Raw genomic sequence first — 16,761 nt, forward strand, 5'->3', positions numbered from 1 at the left:
GCAGCCCACAGCCTGACAGATCACTATGAAGGTTTTGGTATTTTGTGTTTGAGACTGATAAAGCCCCAATCAGTTTGAGACTGATGTGTGCCCCAATTCAGGGTCACATGTGAGTCAGCACCCTTACAGCCATATCAAACAAGATTAGAAGAGAAAAATCACCACCTTGTCCCTGCTGTTGACAGCAGTTTTGGTAAAGCAGTAATCAATTTTTATCAATAATGAGGTTTTGGGATTAAACCACTAATTATTAAGTAAGTGAAATAGCTGTCCTGACTATATTTCAGTTCTGGAAACTGAGCTTCAGTACTTCAGCACAGAACAGCAGTTCCCTGAATAGTCAGGTTTCTGATTTCACTGTATCACCCAGAAATATAGAATTGTCTGAGTCAATCAAGCTGTAAGAGGAGCTGCAGCTAGAAACAGGTTGGGATCTGCTGGCTAAAACATGAGTTTGTCATAATATTTGATATAGCTTGAACTTTTTCCACGTTGTCCAGCAAACCAATGTAGCTGTAATGAAATCACTCTGTGACTGTTAGAAGTTTGTCTTGTTTGGGTTTGTGTTATCTGGGTGATAGAAAAGCATCATGCTTTTTTGTGAGTCTGAGGTTTTTGATCTCATTGTTTTGTGAAATTCTGTTTGTGTAACTTCTTCACACCTCTAACATTCAGTTAAGATCCTCACCAGCAAAAAAAAGAAAAGCAAATTTGATATTTACATGGCCTGTACCTTGTTACTGAATTGCTAATCTGGATTGTGAAAAAAACCTTTTTTTCCTTTAGCTGAGTTTGCTGCATTCTCAGTTCCTGATAGAAGTTATCTGTGTTGCTGTATGAATAGAAATGTTTCACCATGCTATTGTAATGAGCGGGAGAGTTCTTTGCTATTATTCCTAATTTTGTGCAGCGGGAGACTCTCCCAGTGTTACTTTTTCTCCCCTTACCTCTCCCCATTGTCAAACTATTTTGAATCTATTCTCCAAAATGCATCTCTTGCATTGTTTGCTACCTTGGCTAAGCTCTTTGAAAACTGCCAATAGGTCTACAAGGTCTGGCTTGTTTTGTCTGAGCATGGTATAACTGGAACTGTATGGATGTATGAATGCAGCTGTTGAAATAATCAGATCAGTTGCTAGAATTAAGAAATGTGAGTGTTTTCTTGACCCTTCCTAGTTACCTCACTGTAAGTGCACTCAGGTGAGGAGCATTGGTTGAAGAAAAGGGATGTTTGCTACTTCCAATGAGGGAGCACACTTTACATGGAGCAGTGATGTTATCTGTGGTGAACTGAGGCTGTCTGCCTGAGCAGATTCATTAGTGTTTCTATGTACTTCTGGGCTTCTGAAGCACCTTTATCACTCTTGGGGTTGTGTATCTTACTGTTTGTGCTACTGGGAAGTGGTCACATGCTACCAGGGGGAAAGGGAGAAACGGCCATATGTACAGTAAGCACACAGCCTTGATGGATGGTACTCTAAAAATCAGGCTACAAAGTCTTTAGCCGTTCATTGACAGCAAATTCATGTCTGCAGGTCTTCAGTCTTCTGGGTAATTTGAAGAGCAAGAGTTATTTTATTCAGAGCTGTTCTGTTACTAGCACGTTTATATGCATGTTGTGACTTCTGCTTTTTGTTTGCATCAAAGTTAAAACAAAAAACAAACAAAAAAAAAACACCAACGTGCCAAATGTTGTTGGTTTGGTCTTGTGTTTGCTTTCCATTTAGAGGCTTACAGTCAGCTCCCATTCATTGCAAATCCTGATGTGCTCACCAAGCCCATGTCTGTGTATCAGTGGACCAGAAAGGACCCTTGGGTCCCACCTACCTCTGCTAAACCCGAATAGTTGATGATTTGAGGATGCAGTTAAGGATGATTCACAATGTATCCATGTGCCTGCCGCCTTGTAACAAAGTCAGTGCTGCTGGAGGACAGCATAGAGCTCCGCCAGAGAATTGGTGCTTCAGTGCTGTCCAACACTTGGGCTGAGCTTGTGAAACCATGAAGTGTGGTATCCAGATAGTCTTAAGAAATATGTGCCCCACTCTTCCAGGGAAACCAAAACGTTTCTAGTGGTGCACAGCAAACCAACAAAGGGGAAGAACTTGCTCATGCACCCAAATTTATTGACAGATTAAGTCTTAGGATGTTGTAGTCTGGAAAATGAGATGGCCTTTAGAAATGTCAGTAGCGCCTTACATTCCCTTTCTAACTGAGGCTAAACACTGGAACTTTAGGAAAACACCCTTATAAGCAAGTGGTGTGAATAAAGACTTGGCAAAATATAGTCATCTTTGTAAAAATAGTGAGCTTTTTTTCTTTTTGCGCTCTCAGTTTTTAGAAAGAACGATAGAAAAAGAATGAAGCTGTGGTGGTGAAAGTATACCTTCTATGCCTTAATTATTTCCAATAATTATTGGACTATAAGAAATAAAACCCGATGTCAGTTGAAACCTCATTTTGCATAGAAGCTGCTGTGGAGTAGAGTGTGTTTTGTCATCCTAGTCTTGTCTTCCTTGGGAAGCAAGTAGATTTCATGAAAGGAATTTTATGCGTGAGAGTGGCATAAGTATCCTAGGAAGCTGGTAGTTCTGGTTTATGTTTAATCTGTTGTATCTTCTAAGAATGTAGGAGAAGAATGGGAAACAGAGCAATATCTAAAAAGGACAGATAATTAAAATGCTTCCATGTTGTGTGGTGTTTTAAAGTGCATGCATACCACTTATGCTAACTTTCCAGATTTGGAAAGCGTGGAAGAGGAGTGTCAATTTATAAAACCCTTCTTTAATAAATGACTGTTGAGATTTTCCTTAGAATGCCAGGGTCAGAGTTCAGGGATGCCTGCCTTTTAATAAGACACAGCTTTCAAAATGTCAGATCCACATTCTAAGTCACTGTTGAGGGTTCCACGAAGACTTTTTTCAGGACTTTTTTCCTTTGTTTCAGGAAGACTTCTCTGTTTACAGAGGGGTGGGGAATAAAACATCCATTTATATCTTCTTATGTCCATTGGGATAGAATAAGGGCAGTGTTACCTTCAGTCAACTTGACAGGTATTCAAGTTTGTAAACTTATAAATAAATAAAAAAAGTATGGACATAAACAGATGTTGGTGCTTTGACATCCACTATCTGGGAATGAGTGTCAAACGTAACATCAACAGTTAATTTCTTCGTCTTCTTTCTGTCTTAGTTTCATTAATTGCTTTCGCTTTCTTGCTATTCAGGCCATGAGGATAAAGATTATTTTATATGGATAAACAAGTCTGAATTCCATGGGTTCATTGCTGTGTATTCAGCACTGAGTGGCTTGCGAACAATTTCTAAGATAAACTTTCTTCTGCCCTTTTTCTGTGTAGTAGTCACTAATTTGCCTTGAAAACTGGTGAGCTTTTTAACCTCCCACAGCTAAAAGTCAAATCTAACAGTTAGATAAGACTAATACCTTCCAAGCCTGCAAGTCAAATAAGATGACAGATACTCTACATTCTTTATAAAAAGTCATTTCAACCTTGGCATTTGTACAAGTAAGTCCAGGTCCCTCTGCGTAAGTCAGTCTTGATTAACTATTAGGGTATGAATTACGAAGAATGAATACCTTTGTAAATGAAGTTCAGTGTTTCTGCTACACTACGGTATCAGATGAAGATTGCTCTTCTAAAGGCTGACTTTGTTGCTGTTGTAGAGCTGACATTCAAAGCTCTTCTAATGCAAACATGGATTGGTGCTACCGGGCAGTTCATTTTTTTGGGAACAGAGTAAGATGGGTTTCTTTGCCTACTTCATGCTTCATTCTTATGTATTGGGGCAGTGATGCTCTTGAAGAAGCTAGCTCTGTAAATGCTTGTGTCAGTCCTGAACAGAAACTGCAGCCGAGAAGTTCAGAGCAAGTGTTACATACTGAAGGCTGCAAAGGTTATCCCTGGATTCTTTCTGTTCTAGCAAATATAAGCAAGGATATTCTTGTATTTCTGCAATATGTTTTTCTGTGTTTCTATAATTACAGTGGTATGACTGTTTTTCCTGGCGTTTGGAGAGGAGGGGGGGAAGGAGTACGAGAGGTTTTATATAAACACAGAAAAGATCTTCTGGAGGTTAACAAATTCTCATGTAAAAGATGTTTCAGTATTCTGATAGGTGTAGCCAGGAATTTCTGCTTTGTGATCCATTGGATCATTGAGTTCCAACCCCCCTGTCACAGGGGCAGGGCCACCAACCTCCAGATCTGGTACTAGACCAATTTGCCTGGGACCCCATAGAACCTGATCTTGAACGCCTGCAGGGATGGGGCATCCATGGCCTCTCTGGGCGATACTACATTCACCATACTATGTTCAAATGTTTACTGTCAGACTGCAAATGTTTTTCCACAGTTCATGGCATTTGTCTCCTTCGTTATCACAAGATGGCATTTTGAATTAATACTAAAGTACTGAAGATTGTGTATCTCTTTTGGCAAAGCTGATGAGCCAATCTCTAGATGCATGTATGAAACTTTTAGCTTGCCTGCTGATTTTTTTAAAGATAGATTTTATTTGGGTTACAGATATGATGCTCTTTGGAAGTTTTTGTTCTCTCAGTAAGTAAAAGAGTTTTGTTTCTGTGAAAGTACGCCTCATACATTGAGGAAAAATTGTTTAGCACCAACCTCAGCAGTTTATTACTAATTTTTTAAACGCTCACAGTTCATAATTTTTCTTCATAATCATACGTAAGGCTTCTTGTATTGACAAAGAGACCAACGTTTTTTAAAACCAATAGGGGAATTTGCAAAGCCAGAATGGTCAGTGCATTCAAGTCACAGTTTGCCACTGTTCCCTGTGGTTTCATCTGTCCCATAAGGTAAAGAGATGGTTTAGCTGTGGATAAATTTAGAATCATAGCAGAGGAAAAAAAAATAAAATAGTGTTATTTTGGGTAGATAAGAAGCTGCACTTCTCAGACTCCTAGCAAAATGTTAGTGTGGCTCAGAATATTGAAGAACTGTAGCTTTTCTGCTTATGCTGCTATGGAAAGAAGTCTTCCATGTAATTCTGCTTGCATTACTGGAAGGAAGTTAGAACTTTCTGCTTGCTGATTGGAAATGAGAGGAGGCATTTCTGTCACTTGTTTCACTTTGCTGTTTCCAGGATGAAAGATGTTTTTTCCTAGATTGAATTGTCTTAGTATCTGCTTCTGCTGCTGGATTCCTAACAGCACTAAAATGAAATGGCCAGTGATGAACACTGCTGGAAAAAAAATCCTGAAGGAGCAGTTAAAATGATTTATCTTGCCACGTGACTTTTTCTCTTGAACTGTGACAGACTTCTGTGTCGGTGAAAATACTAAAACTGGCTGCATGATTGGGAAGGAGTAGTATTCAGTATTTGGAATTTGCACAAGTTTCAGGCCTGTAATTAAAATTCTCAGCTCAAGAGAAGTAGTGTGAGGTTGAGTTTTCTTGTTTCCAGAGACCTTTTTTGAAGGTACTATTTTTTTTTTCTTCCTACTTTGAAAAGTGAGAAGCATGTGATGGGATTGATGTCTTCCTCCAAGCGTCACATGCCCACTCTGTGATTCCTTTCAGGAACTCTAATGGTCTTCTAACTCAGTAGCTAATTCTAGCTTGAATTACTTGATTATTTTTTTTCCTGAGCAATAGAGAGGATGGCACCTACCTGTGAAACAGAGGTGAGATGAATTAGCGCAGAACTGGTGTTTTTGCTTGCAGTGGAATAGGATTAATGTGGCTGCCTGCTGTATGGAGCATGGCAGTGGTACGGCACGCTGTGTGCTATCGACTGCTTTCAGCTACGTGGGAAGCTGCTTTTCTATCGAGGACACTGGTTGCTTTCATTCATTCAAAAGCTACCAGTAGTTTGGCAAAATGCTACCTAAAGCAAAGAGAAAGCGATTTCGTGAGTTTACTTCCCTCCATGCTCCCCTTTTCAGGAGTGATTAACTCATTAGAAATGATCTCAAATCTTTTGTGTGCTTCTTGCGTGTCATTAAGCACTTACTAGGTGATACTTCTGCATGCAGCTGTACTGTGTTCCTAGCATCATTTCAACTTAATGCTTTTGGAGGGGAAAGTGCTTTAACTAAATGGAATAAAATGTGTAATCTTTTGTTTTGAGTTAAAACTTACTGAAAGCTGTTGAAGTGAATGAGTGTTGGCAGTGATTTATTGAGGTGAGTTTTTAGCAAATGAGTTAAGTGTTTTGATTTGGATTAATTCTCATGAGAATCCCTGTGAATACAGGCTCTCAGTTGAAAATAATTTGTATAGCGTCTAAGAAATATCTAATTGTTTTGAATTCTCAATGGATGCCAGAGCAGCATTTTTAGCATTTTGGTGTCTCAAACACTGTCAAACTCTGAGATTAGTCCAAAATAGCTTTTCTCTTTGGAAAAAGTATTTTTCTTTCAGATTGGAGCACAATTTCTTGGTTATTGAAGTTACTCCACTGAAACACTGCAGACTTTGTTGAGTAGTTTATAGTTCTGTGCTGTTGAAATAGAAGAAACTTCCTATCTGAAACTTATATTTTAAAAAATAAATCTGTAGATAGTGTTTTGGGAGCTAACTTCAATTATTGATTGCACTGGCTGTCTTTCATTGATCTTTTTTTCCTTTATGTGCGTGTTTAAAATATTCCATAGCAACGTTGTCACTTGACTGAGCAGAACACCCTCACTGTAAAGGATTTCTTCCTGATAACTAGTCTAAATCCACCCTCTTCTAGTTTAAAGCTGTTTCCCCTTGTCCTATTGCTACCTGCCCTTATAAAAATTCCCTCCCCAGCTTTCCATTAGGCCCCCTTCAGGTACTGGAAGGCCTCTATAAGGTCTCCTCAGAGCCTTCTCTTCTGCAGCATGAAGAGCCCCAGCACTCAGCACCACCAGGGGAGGTGCTTCAGCCCTCTGATCATCTTCATGGCCCTCCTCTAGACCTGCTCCAACAGCTCAATGTGCTTCTTGTGTTGGAGGCCCCAGAACTGGACAGAGTACTCCAGGTGGGGTGTCATGAAAGCAGAGTAGAGGGGCAGAATCACCTCCCTTGACTTGCTGGTCATTCTTCTTTTGATGCAACCCAGGATGCAATTGGCTTTCTGGGTTGCAAGCACACGCTGCTGGCTCATGTTGAATCTTTCATCAACTAATACTCCCAAATCCTTCTCCTCTGGGCTCCTCTCAAGCCATTCTCCACCCAATCCATGCATGGGATTACCCTGACCCAAATGCAGGACCTTTCACTTGGCCTTGTTGAGCTTCATGAGGTTGGCATGGACCTACCTCTCAAGCCTGTCCTGTTCCATCTGGATGGCATCCCTTCCCTCTAGAGAGTCAACTGCACCACTCAGCTTGGTGTTACCTGCAAACTTGCTGAGGATACACTCCATCCCACTGCCCACATCACCTACAAGAATGTTAAATAACACCAGACCCAGCACTGATCCCTGAGGAATGCCACTCATCATTGGCCTCCACTTGGACATTGAGCTGCTGACCGCAACGCTAGGACATTGTAATTATAACATATAATGTGTGACCGTACAGCTAATTACTTATCTGGCAAGTGGTCCATCCATCAAATCCAAACGTGCCCTCAGCCATAGGAGCTGGAAGAATTGATTGAGTGATTGCTAGTATTTGTTAAACCAAACTTCCTAGCAGTAGGTGAGGCTGGATTGAAGCTGGTGTGAAAGGAAAAATGTGAGGATATATACTATGTCCTTGTATGCTACTTGGTAGCCTTTGGTGTCATGGGGAGAGGTCAGTGCAGGAATATTTCAGTCTTGTTCTAGTTTTGATTTTAATTGAGCCCAATTGTGATTTGAAATGTTTATAATGGAAAAATTAGTTAAAAACAAAAGAAGAGAGAGAACAGAGTAGCGCAGTAGCTAAGTCACAAGAGTAGATTTCAGCCTTGTTTCTTTATCCTCTGACAGCTACTCACTGTGTGTGGTCTCAGCCCAGTGTTTCTGTACTAAGGAAATACCTGCTAGTGCACCTGCAGAACAAATGCAGAGCAAAATGTAACAGTGCAAAAATAAGGAATTTTACTGCATTTGCATACATAAAATAGAGGGGAGAGGTACTGCAACATGATGTTGTCTTACTGCTCTGTTTCTGGAGAAGTCCTTGCTGTTAGGATGATAGTATTTAGTGGAACTACTCTGAGCTGATAAATGAGAAACATATTTTGACTGAAAACTTCTTAATCTGAGTAAAGACTAAGTCACATTTAGGCAAAAAGAGACTGAAACTAGTTTACATTGCAGATACACAGAGGATTTAGAAATTGTGTCCTACAAAAGCTAGTAGTACTTAAAAAAAAAAAAATACTACTGAATGTAGTAAGTGGACTTAAAATTTTGATTAAATCTCTTTTACTCAGAAGAGTAAAAGAGGTCAAGGATAACGGTGAAGAAGTAGGAAAAGAAGTTACTCAACATGACCATTAACAATGGCTTGAAAACTGATTAGTATTCTTTTCACTCCCTCGATACATGATAATGACAGAAAAAAAAAAAAAAAAGAGTAGAACTTTTTGAGTTCAAATATTAGAATTTAAATAATATTGCTGTTCGTGAGTGTGAATCAAAAAATGCTGGAGAAAGAAGTGGCAGTAGAATATGCTTTTATTCTTTTATTATTAATATTAATAATATTGATAATTATTAATATTAATATTTTGGAATAAACTAGATTGTTAATATGTTATTTTTCTTGATACAGATGTGGTCCTGGACATTGTGAGCATGTGACTTCAAAGATGGACAACTGGATCTGTTACAAATTCTGATTGGCCTTAAGCTGACTTAAAAACACTGAAGAGCTTCACAGGATTTCTCTCATTCCTAATTTATGCCTGTCTAATTGCCTCACACCACCAGCTTAATCATGTATGGAAGTGCTCGGTCAGTTGGCAAGGCTGAGCCAAGCAACCAGAGTCCAGGGCGTTCACCAAGGCTGCCACGGTCACCACGCTTGGGCCATCGTCGAACCAACAGCACTGGAGGCAGTTCTGGCAGCAGTACTGGGGGCGGCAGTGGGAAAACCCTTTCTATGGAAAATATTCAGTCCTTAAACGCTGCCTATGCTACATCTGGCCCTATGTATCTAAGTGACCATGAGAACGTCGGTGCAGACACCCCAAAAAGCACCATGACTTTGGGCCGGTCTGGGGGGCGGCTGCCTTACGGTGTTAGGATGACTGCAATGGGTAGCAGCCCTAACATTGCCAGTAGTGGAGTTGCCAGTGATACCATTGCGTTTGGAGAGCACCATCTTCCTCCAGTGAGTATGGCGTCCACTGTGCCTCACTCACTTCGCCAGGCCAGGGATAACACAATCATGGATCTGCAGACGCAACTCAAAGAAGTATTAAGGGAAAATGATTTGCTTCGCAAGGATGTAGAGGTGAAAGAAAGCAAGCTGAGTTCTTCCATGAACAGCATCAAGACCTTCTGGAGTCCTGAGCTAAAAAAAGAAAGAGCTCTGAGGAAAGATGAAGCTTCAAAAATCACCATTTGGAAGGAACAGTATAGAGTTTTGCAAGAAGAAAACCAGGTTTGTTATCTAATGTTACTGTTGTGGTAGTGCAGTAGTGTGACTAAATGAGTTTAATTAGCTTGCGTATCACACTTAGTTAACTTATTTTAGTGCTTTTCCCAGATATCACAGAATCACGGAATGGCCAGGGTTGGAAGGACCTCAAAGATCATGAATCTCCAACCCACTGCCATAGGCAGGGCCGCCAACCTCCCCATTTAATACTGCACCAGTCTGCCGAGGGCCCCATCCAACCTGGCCTTGAACACCTCTAGGGATGGGGCATCCACAACCTCTCTGGACAGCCTGTTCCAGCACCTCACCACTGTCACAGTGGTGAAACATCCAGTCTAAGTCCAACCTGACATCCAACCTAAATCTCCCCTCCCTCAACTTAAAACCATTTCCCCTTGTCCTGCAGTTATCTTTCAAAGAGTTGACTCACCTCCTGTTTATAGGCTGCCCTTAAGTAATTGGTATGAATAAGAAGTTTTCATCTTTTTAAGTTTTTCTTATCAGACTTGTAAGCCTCCTCTTTGGTGTGTGTTTTTCCTTATGATTTTTTAAAGTTTTCTGTTCTTTTTTTTTCATTTATTTTCTGGGACTGTTGTTCACCACTGGGTTCCAATTTGCAACTCTTTTATGCCAGTCATGATCATTATTTGTATAGTGCTTAATTCCAGAAGTGTTCTCTTGAGATGCAGAATGTACTAACTGCTGATCCCAAGTACAACTGAACTGCTGCTGGATGTTGATAGATTGCCAGTAAAACAAAGTTCATGTGGCACTGGTCTTAGTTCTAGTTCTAGTTAAATCCTCCAGACCTACAACTTTCACAGACGTGAAAACTGTGTTCTTGGCTACATGGAAGTACTTCTGTCTAATACCCCTCATCTTTTCTTTTGTCATAAGTAGTGCTTGTGTTCTTATACAGCTATCATAAAGCACTCATTTATAGGTTTGGGGGTTTTTTTTGAGCTGTTCAGGTATATTTACTATTTTAAGCAGGGCTTTTATTGCTTTCTTTTGGGAAGATGAAGGAAGCTGGAGGAAACAAATAGTACTACCAGTACTTAAGTCACATGTTATCTGAAAATAGTACATAATGTGTTAAGTAGTAGATTCCTTTTGGTTAGTGATACTCTGCTACACTGACGCAGTCTTGAGGCTTTCTTTTCACCTTCTTAAGAACTCAGCAAAGTAAGTTCTTAAGAAGTAGTAATGAGGTAAGTTGCTTTTTTTTGAACTAGCACGAAATAATTTAATCAATTTATTCAGTTTTATAGCTGTATTGTTACTGAATGGTGATGTTGCAAGGTGCGATTTGACAATGTATGATATTTTATGTTCATTTTCATGTCTTTTTAGAGTAAAAAAGCTTAAAGTGAAATCATTTTATTATAAGAGCAGTATTTCCTTAGAAGGAGTAATCTAGTGAAACATTCAGCTGTGCTGGTTGTTGTGGTTTAATCCAGCAAGCAGATAAATACCATTCAGCTGTTTGCTGACTTTCCTCTCAGTGGGCCAGGGGAAGAATTGAAAAAGGTGGAAGTGTGATATATGTGAGTTGATACAAAGATATTTTTTAATAAGAAACAAAGAAAAGGAAAAAGAAGAAGAAAAGGAACACAAAACAACAACAACAAAACAAAAGATGCACAAAACGATTACTCACCACTGAGTTTGATGCCCAGCTAGGGGCTGAGCAGTGGTTGCCCCCCTCCATCCAACTCCTTCCTGTTTTATTGTTCAGCATGATACCACGTGGTACGAGATTTCCTTTTGACCAGTTTAGGTATGATGACCTGATTCTGTGCATTTTCAACTTCTTGTGGATCTGCAGCCTTCTTGCTGGCAGGGCAGCTCAAGGAGCTCATAAGTCATAGACTTAGTGTAAACACTGCTCAGTTACAAGTAAAACATGAGTGTAAGGTTACTTTTTTCATCTGAAATCCAAAACACAGCATTGTACCAGCTACTATGAGCAAAATTAACTCTATCCCAGTCCAAACCAAGACACTGGTACAGTGCTAGTGTAATGAAAACACAAAATGCCATTCACTCAGCTTTTTGGTGCTGTTTATTTTTCAGCAGAAGGTGAGTATTTAAATTGCCCATTTCTCTTCTTGTGCTTTTAAAGTTCTGTTTTCATACTGAAGAGAAAGGGAATGTTTTTAAATGTGACAACATTTTTGTGGATTTTGACATGTGAGGATGCGGTGGAAATCTGGAAGCAGAAATACAATGAATGCGTGGTTTAGAATGGAGTAAGTGGTTACTGAATATGTATAGATTTGAGAACAGTGATTTCTCTATCTGAGAGTTTTTTTGTGTGTGTCTTTCCTTTATCCCCTAATTAAACATTTACAGATACTTCCAGGCGGCTGTTTTCTAGGCAATCACTATAATTACTACCACACTGCTAGAATTGTGTAACTTTGGTCCAAAAAAAGAAGGGTGCAATTTAAGAGTAAAAGGGTATTATTGCAATGAGCGGTAAAAACTAAGAATGCTAATTAATAGATTATAGTTAGCTAACAGTGTGTCCTAATTAAACTCTGAATTCATTATGTCTTCTATAGCCTGTTGGAATTGGTCACTTCAGCCGTTACAATGAAGATCAGTTTAATAGGATTTGCAGTAATTAAACAGTCTTTTCTGTTTAGACACTGAACAAGGGACTTCTCTGATTTGTTGGTGGACCTGAAATATTTTCATTACCCTCCTCCTACCTTCTTCTAAAATGAGGTTAATATATTCCTACTATATTGTCTTTTAGCGTACCTGCAGGAACTGGTATTTCAGATCTCAGTACTGGTATTTCAGCACATCACTTTAATAAAAGCCTTCTGGCATGGGCAGGACTTGTGCTGTAGATTAAGTTTAGCTAAGGCCAAATGCATTGTTTAAAATTGACTAGATTCATGGAGCCAAGGTGCTGGCTGACTCATCCCATTATCTGATAGCCATCTCAATCTCTTTGGCTGTGATCTTGGCTCTTTATTCCTCTTTGCATGCTTGATTGTCCCTGATTGGATTTATTTATTTGTTTGTTTGTTTTACTGTTCTTGTCACCTCAGCTTTGACTGAATTGTCTCTAAGTTCTGGAAGTTGTTAAAAATATGTGAAAACATAAGCTCTGGTTGATCATTACCTCAGTATTTTGTGCAGTGTGCTTTGGTGTCCTTGAGTTTTCTTAGCTATGTCTTGGGAACGTCTGCAAATAGATGTTGATTACTGGAGTATTTCTTGCTGATTTCCAAGAAATTTTCTAGGTTGAATAGAGGCTGAATAAATCTCCTTTTGGAGAGGAAAAAAAAAATACAAATAGGAAGATTAAAGAGTACGCTATGGGTCCTGGTGCAGTTATGTTTGTTTGTTTTGATGCAAATAGCAGGAATATCTGGGATTTAATATTGAAAATGTAGTGCACATGCATGTAGGAGTAAATAGTTCTCACATGGGTTGGAAAGGCTTAGCCTTGCTCAGTGGTGATGGTTTCAGCTGTGATGCAGTACAGCTGTATTCATCAGCTACTCTGAGCAAATATTAACAGCTGTGGAGTGTAACATAAGCTGAATTTTTCTTCATCCTTTAACATTTTGTTGCTGAAGTGCCAGAAAATCCTTTCTTTTGGTAAATGGGGAATGTCCTCCTCAAATCATTTTGAAGAGCTCAGAACATGAAGTGGAAAGTATTCCCCTAGTTAACATGGAATCATGGAAAAATAGAGTAGTTTGCAGTGTGGTGTGGATTAGTTATCCAATTACACTTAGCAAGAAGGCAGAAAAAGAGTGCAGATGATTTCTCAAAGATTAGCAAGCGTCTGCAAGGAGGAACTGATGGAGTCAATAAACAGGAGCTTGGTTTTGGCACAGACTTGTTCTCCTTAGCACACTTCAGTAAGAATTACGTTTCTCTGACTAGAACAGATTTTCCTTTTTTTTTGGTGTAAATGGGGTTTAAAGTTTACCTGAAAATGTCTTCTTTAGAAGCCAGAAGAATGAAGGAAAGATGGTGAGTATTTTTGGCTGATAGTTTCATTAAAAACTGGGCCATGATGGACTGCATGGAGCTAGAGGGAAAAAAGGAACTCCTCTCAGTTGAAACTTTGCATATGCCAAGGTGGTTGTCCATAAAAAATAACGAGTGCAATGCAAATTGGATGTCTGCCACCCTGTACTGAAATTTACCACACTGTCTGATCTGGGTTTCAAATCTGAATTATGTTTTGGCTGAACTATTCTACTTTGATGTAGTTTTGTGGCCTTTTTGTGGTTAGAGGTTTTGAATGTCTGAGTGAGGGAGTTTAACCAAGAAAATATTTCTGAGAAGTATTTCACCTTACATGGGGTAAGTGCTTGAAGAACATTCTACTTTATTGGGATGGAAGAGTGTGGCTGATGTCCTCCAGCAGTTCATCAGCGCTCTTCTCCAAACCTCTGTGATTATGTTTTCACTGTCAGAAATGGTTTCCATTTCGCAATAGCATGGAAGGGGCGTTTCACTTGTTATAATGTAGTTGTCTGTGTGTTAGTCTCTTAAATGTGTTGGGTGATGCTGCTGTGAGACTGGCAGAACTCCTAAAGAGCAAAGTCTTCACCTGGATATTATTATTAATTCTTCCATCTCCACTCATTTTATTTTTTTGATTTAATTATATATTAATGTTTTTTTTTTTCGAGTGGATTGTTCTAATACTTTATCATTCTAATAGTAGTACCATTCTTGAGTTGGTTATTAGCTAGACTTTCTCCCCTTTAGTGGATCTTTATTTGCGCCATATGCAGTTCCATCGTTACTGCTAAAATTCATTATCTATAAGCTATGATGTCATTACACTTAAACACTTTTTTTCTGTGGCAGATCTGTCAATTCTGTAGAACACTGCCAGCTGTAAGGCTCGCTCTGTCTCTATTTGGTTGAAACATGACATAATAACTTACTTCTTTTTTAGAGTAACTCAAAGCTATCTCCTCAGGAGTGCTCAGTATCTGAGGCATTTATCAAGCTGCAGCACTGAGTAGTGACTTCAGAAATTGACATGCAGTCTCCCAGGAGATGGACCTTCTGTGTTCTGCCTCTTTGCAATTCTGTAAGGAAAGAAACTAAGACTTCTGCTGCTTATCAAAGCCCCCTAATGCTCCGTTTCTCCTGTTTCTTATTGAGGTAGAATCACTCTTGCGTTGCTTTAAGCTGTAGCATAAGCTGAACAGTTGGTCCCTATTTGATCCATTAGGCAGACAAGGGGAATACTACTAATTAAAAGAAGCTTGTATTAAAATGGGTTGCGTCTCTGGGAATGGTGAATTTCTTAGTAGTTTCACTGTGCTTTTTGCTACTGAGCTGGGAGAGGGATTACTTTATGTTCCACACAGCAAACTGGTCTGCTCTTTGCTTTGAAATTCTTTCTCCGCTGTTTAACGAGGCTGTTCAGACATATGTCCCTAGCTAGGTTTCCAGCGTGTTATTCCACCATTCAGTATGTATGGTTCTGAATTTTATCTGAATAACTGAATTTCTTTAGGAGCCATTGTCTTTTCTTGGTATTATGTCAATTCTGGTATTTGAGTTCATTTTTTCCTTAGGTGCTCTTTCTTTCTAAAATACATGCTGCGTAACTTTAAAACTGTGTAAGGCTCTGGTTTACAGCAGATCAAGCTTCCTACTAGTCACTCAGTGAGCAATGGAATAGTGAGAGCTGATGGGAATAGCTCTGTGCTTTTGCTGTATTATATATATTTCATTTTAGTAGAAGTCTTGTACTCCTGTTGTAGCTTTCTAGTACTAAATCTAGCGTTCTTGTGTGTCTATCTTTTACCACATGGTATTGATTTAAGTAGAAAGGAGAGAAATGTTTTAATGGAAATGCTGGTCCATGGAAAAAGAGTTTAAGTGCTACTAAGAATACAGAGGCCAGTCTTTTTCGTGTATGCCTTCAAGGCCCAAAATCTAAGTTGAGCTTTTTTTCTCTTCTTTTTCCCCCATTTGGTGATATTAGGAAGTCTTACTGATTTGAAGATGACTGCCGAGTGAACCACCATCACTAAACTCTTAGATAAAAGGAATGTTTTTTTTTCCCATCAAAGTAGGTATCTAAAGATCTTTTTAACAATCGGTGCAGTGCTTGAGACATTGATAAGACAGAGAAGTTTTTTTGTCTTTTGGATAAATACATCTCTCATATATACATTCTGAGACAAAGCCTAGAGAGCAAAAGAGTTTAGTAGTGACATTTCTGTACTCCAGAAATGATTACTGTTTTGGATAAGTTATCAAGGGTAATAATGCTAGCTGTCTGAATTAGTAATTGGAAAAAAATGCTCTGAAATGCCACTTTAGTCTCAGCAGGCAAGAGGGGTAGAAGAGGAGAAACTCCAATGTTCAGGGTGTTTCAGTGTACAGTGTGTTAGTATATGCTTGTGTTTAGTGAACACAAGAACATTTCAGTGTTTTGGGTAGTAGTGGTCAGTGATGATTTGAGCTTCTTGACAGAAATCAGACTACAATGGCATGTCAACAGATAAGCATAATCCAGAACATCTATGCATTTTTTTTTTCCTACATGTATAGTGCTTTGTAGTTTTCCTGTATCATCTTTGTTGTAATCCATAAAGAAAGGGAAAAATTCTACTAAATGTGGAGGGCTGTAACTATCTCCGTGGGATCTTTTGTTCATTGTTTTTTGGTGTTCTTTTTTTTTCCCCTGAAGATAAGTATTACACCTTGAAAAGAAAGTCCTTAGCAAAACTTTTCATGACCCGCAAGATCCATATAACAATATTTTTACGCAAAATTTACAGATTTGCATTGGGTCATCTCAGAAAGACCATAGTCACCTTTTGTAGTGAAAAAATACAAGGAAAAAGCACTGTTAGTTTCATTCTATGTTGATAGCAGTTTTTATATCAAAGTGACTTGCCTAGTGATTGCATGCTACCTTAGACCAAAGACCAGAAATACTTGATTACTAACAGCCATGAGAGGTAGGTAGCATGTACAGATTTGTAAAACTCTATTAGAGTTAAGGAATTCATGTCGAGTCACCAAAAAAACCATTTGATAAATTTTCCTTTTTGTTGTTGAAATGCTTTACAGCTCAACCATGCTCTTGCTGTATTGCTCTGTACAGTCACTTCTGTTTTTAAAGACTTAGTCTATTTTCCTTGTCTATCTATGGGAATTACAACATTATTTTCTTTTTATAACCTTTGAACACTGAGCA

At 39.0% G+C, this 16,761-nt stretch overlaps 1 protein-coding gene across 9 annotated transcripts in view; it reads left to right on the forward strand.

The window, feature by feature from the left end:
- ERC1 (ELKS/RAB6-interacting/CAST family member 1) overlaps positions 1-16,761 on the forward strand; it is a 291,931-nt gene that overhangs the window by 1,391 nt on the left and 273,779 nt on the right. For all 9 annotated transcript variants that reach the window (XM_090145169.1, XM_090145142.1, XM_090145146.1 and 6 more), the window contains exon 2: positions 8,721-9,554. In XM_090145169.1, the coding sequence (XP_090001295.1) occupies positions 8,886-9,554 (669 nt within the window). In that variant the 5' untranslated portion in view covers positions 8,721-8,885. The remainder of the gene's footprint in view (positions 1-8,720; positions 9,555-16,761) is intronic.

This window comes from Phasianus colchicus, chromosome 1 (genome assembly GCF_987193195.1).
Source record: "Phasianus colchicus chromosome 1, bPhaCol1.hap1.1, whole genome shotgun sequence".
In the NCBI taxonomy this organism is placed as follows: Eukaryota; Metazoa; Chordata; class Aves; order Galliformes; family Phasianidae; genus Phasianus; species Phasianus colchicus.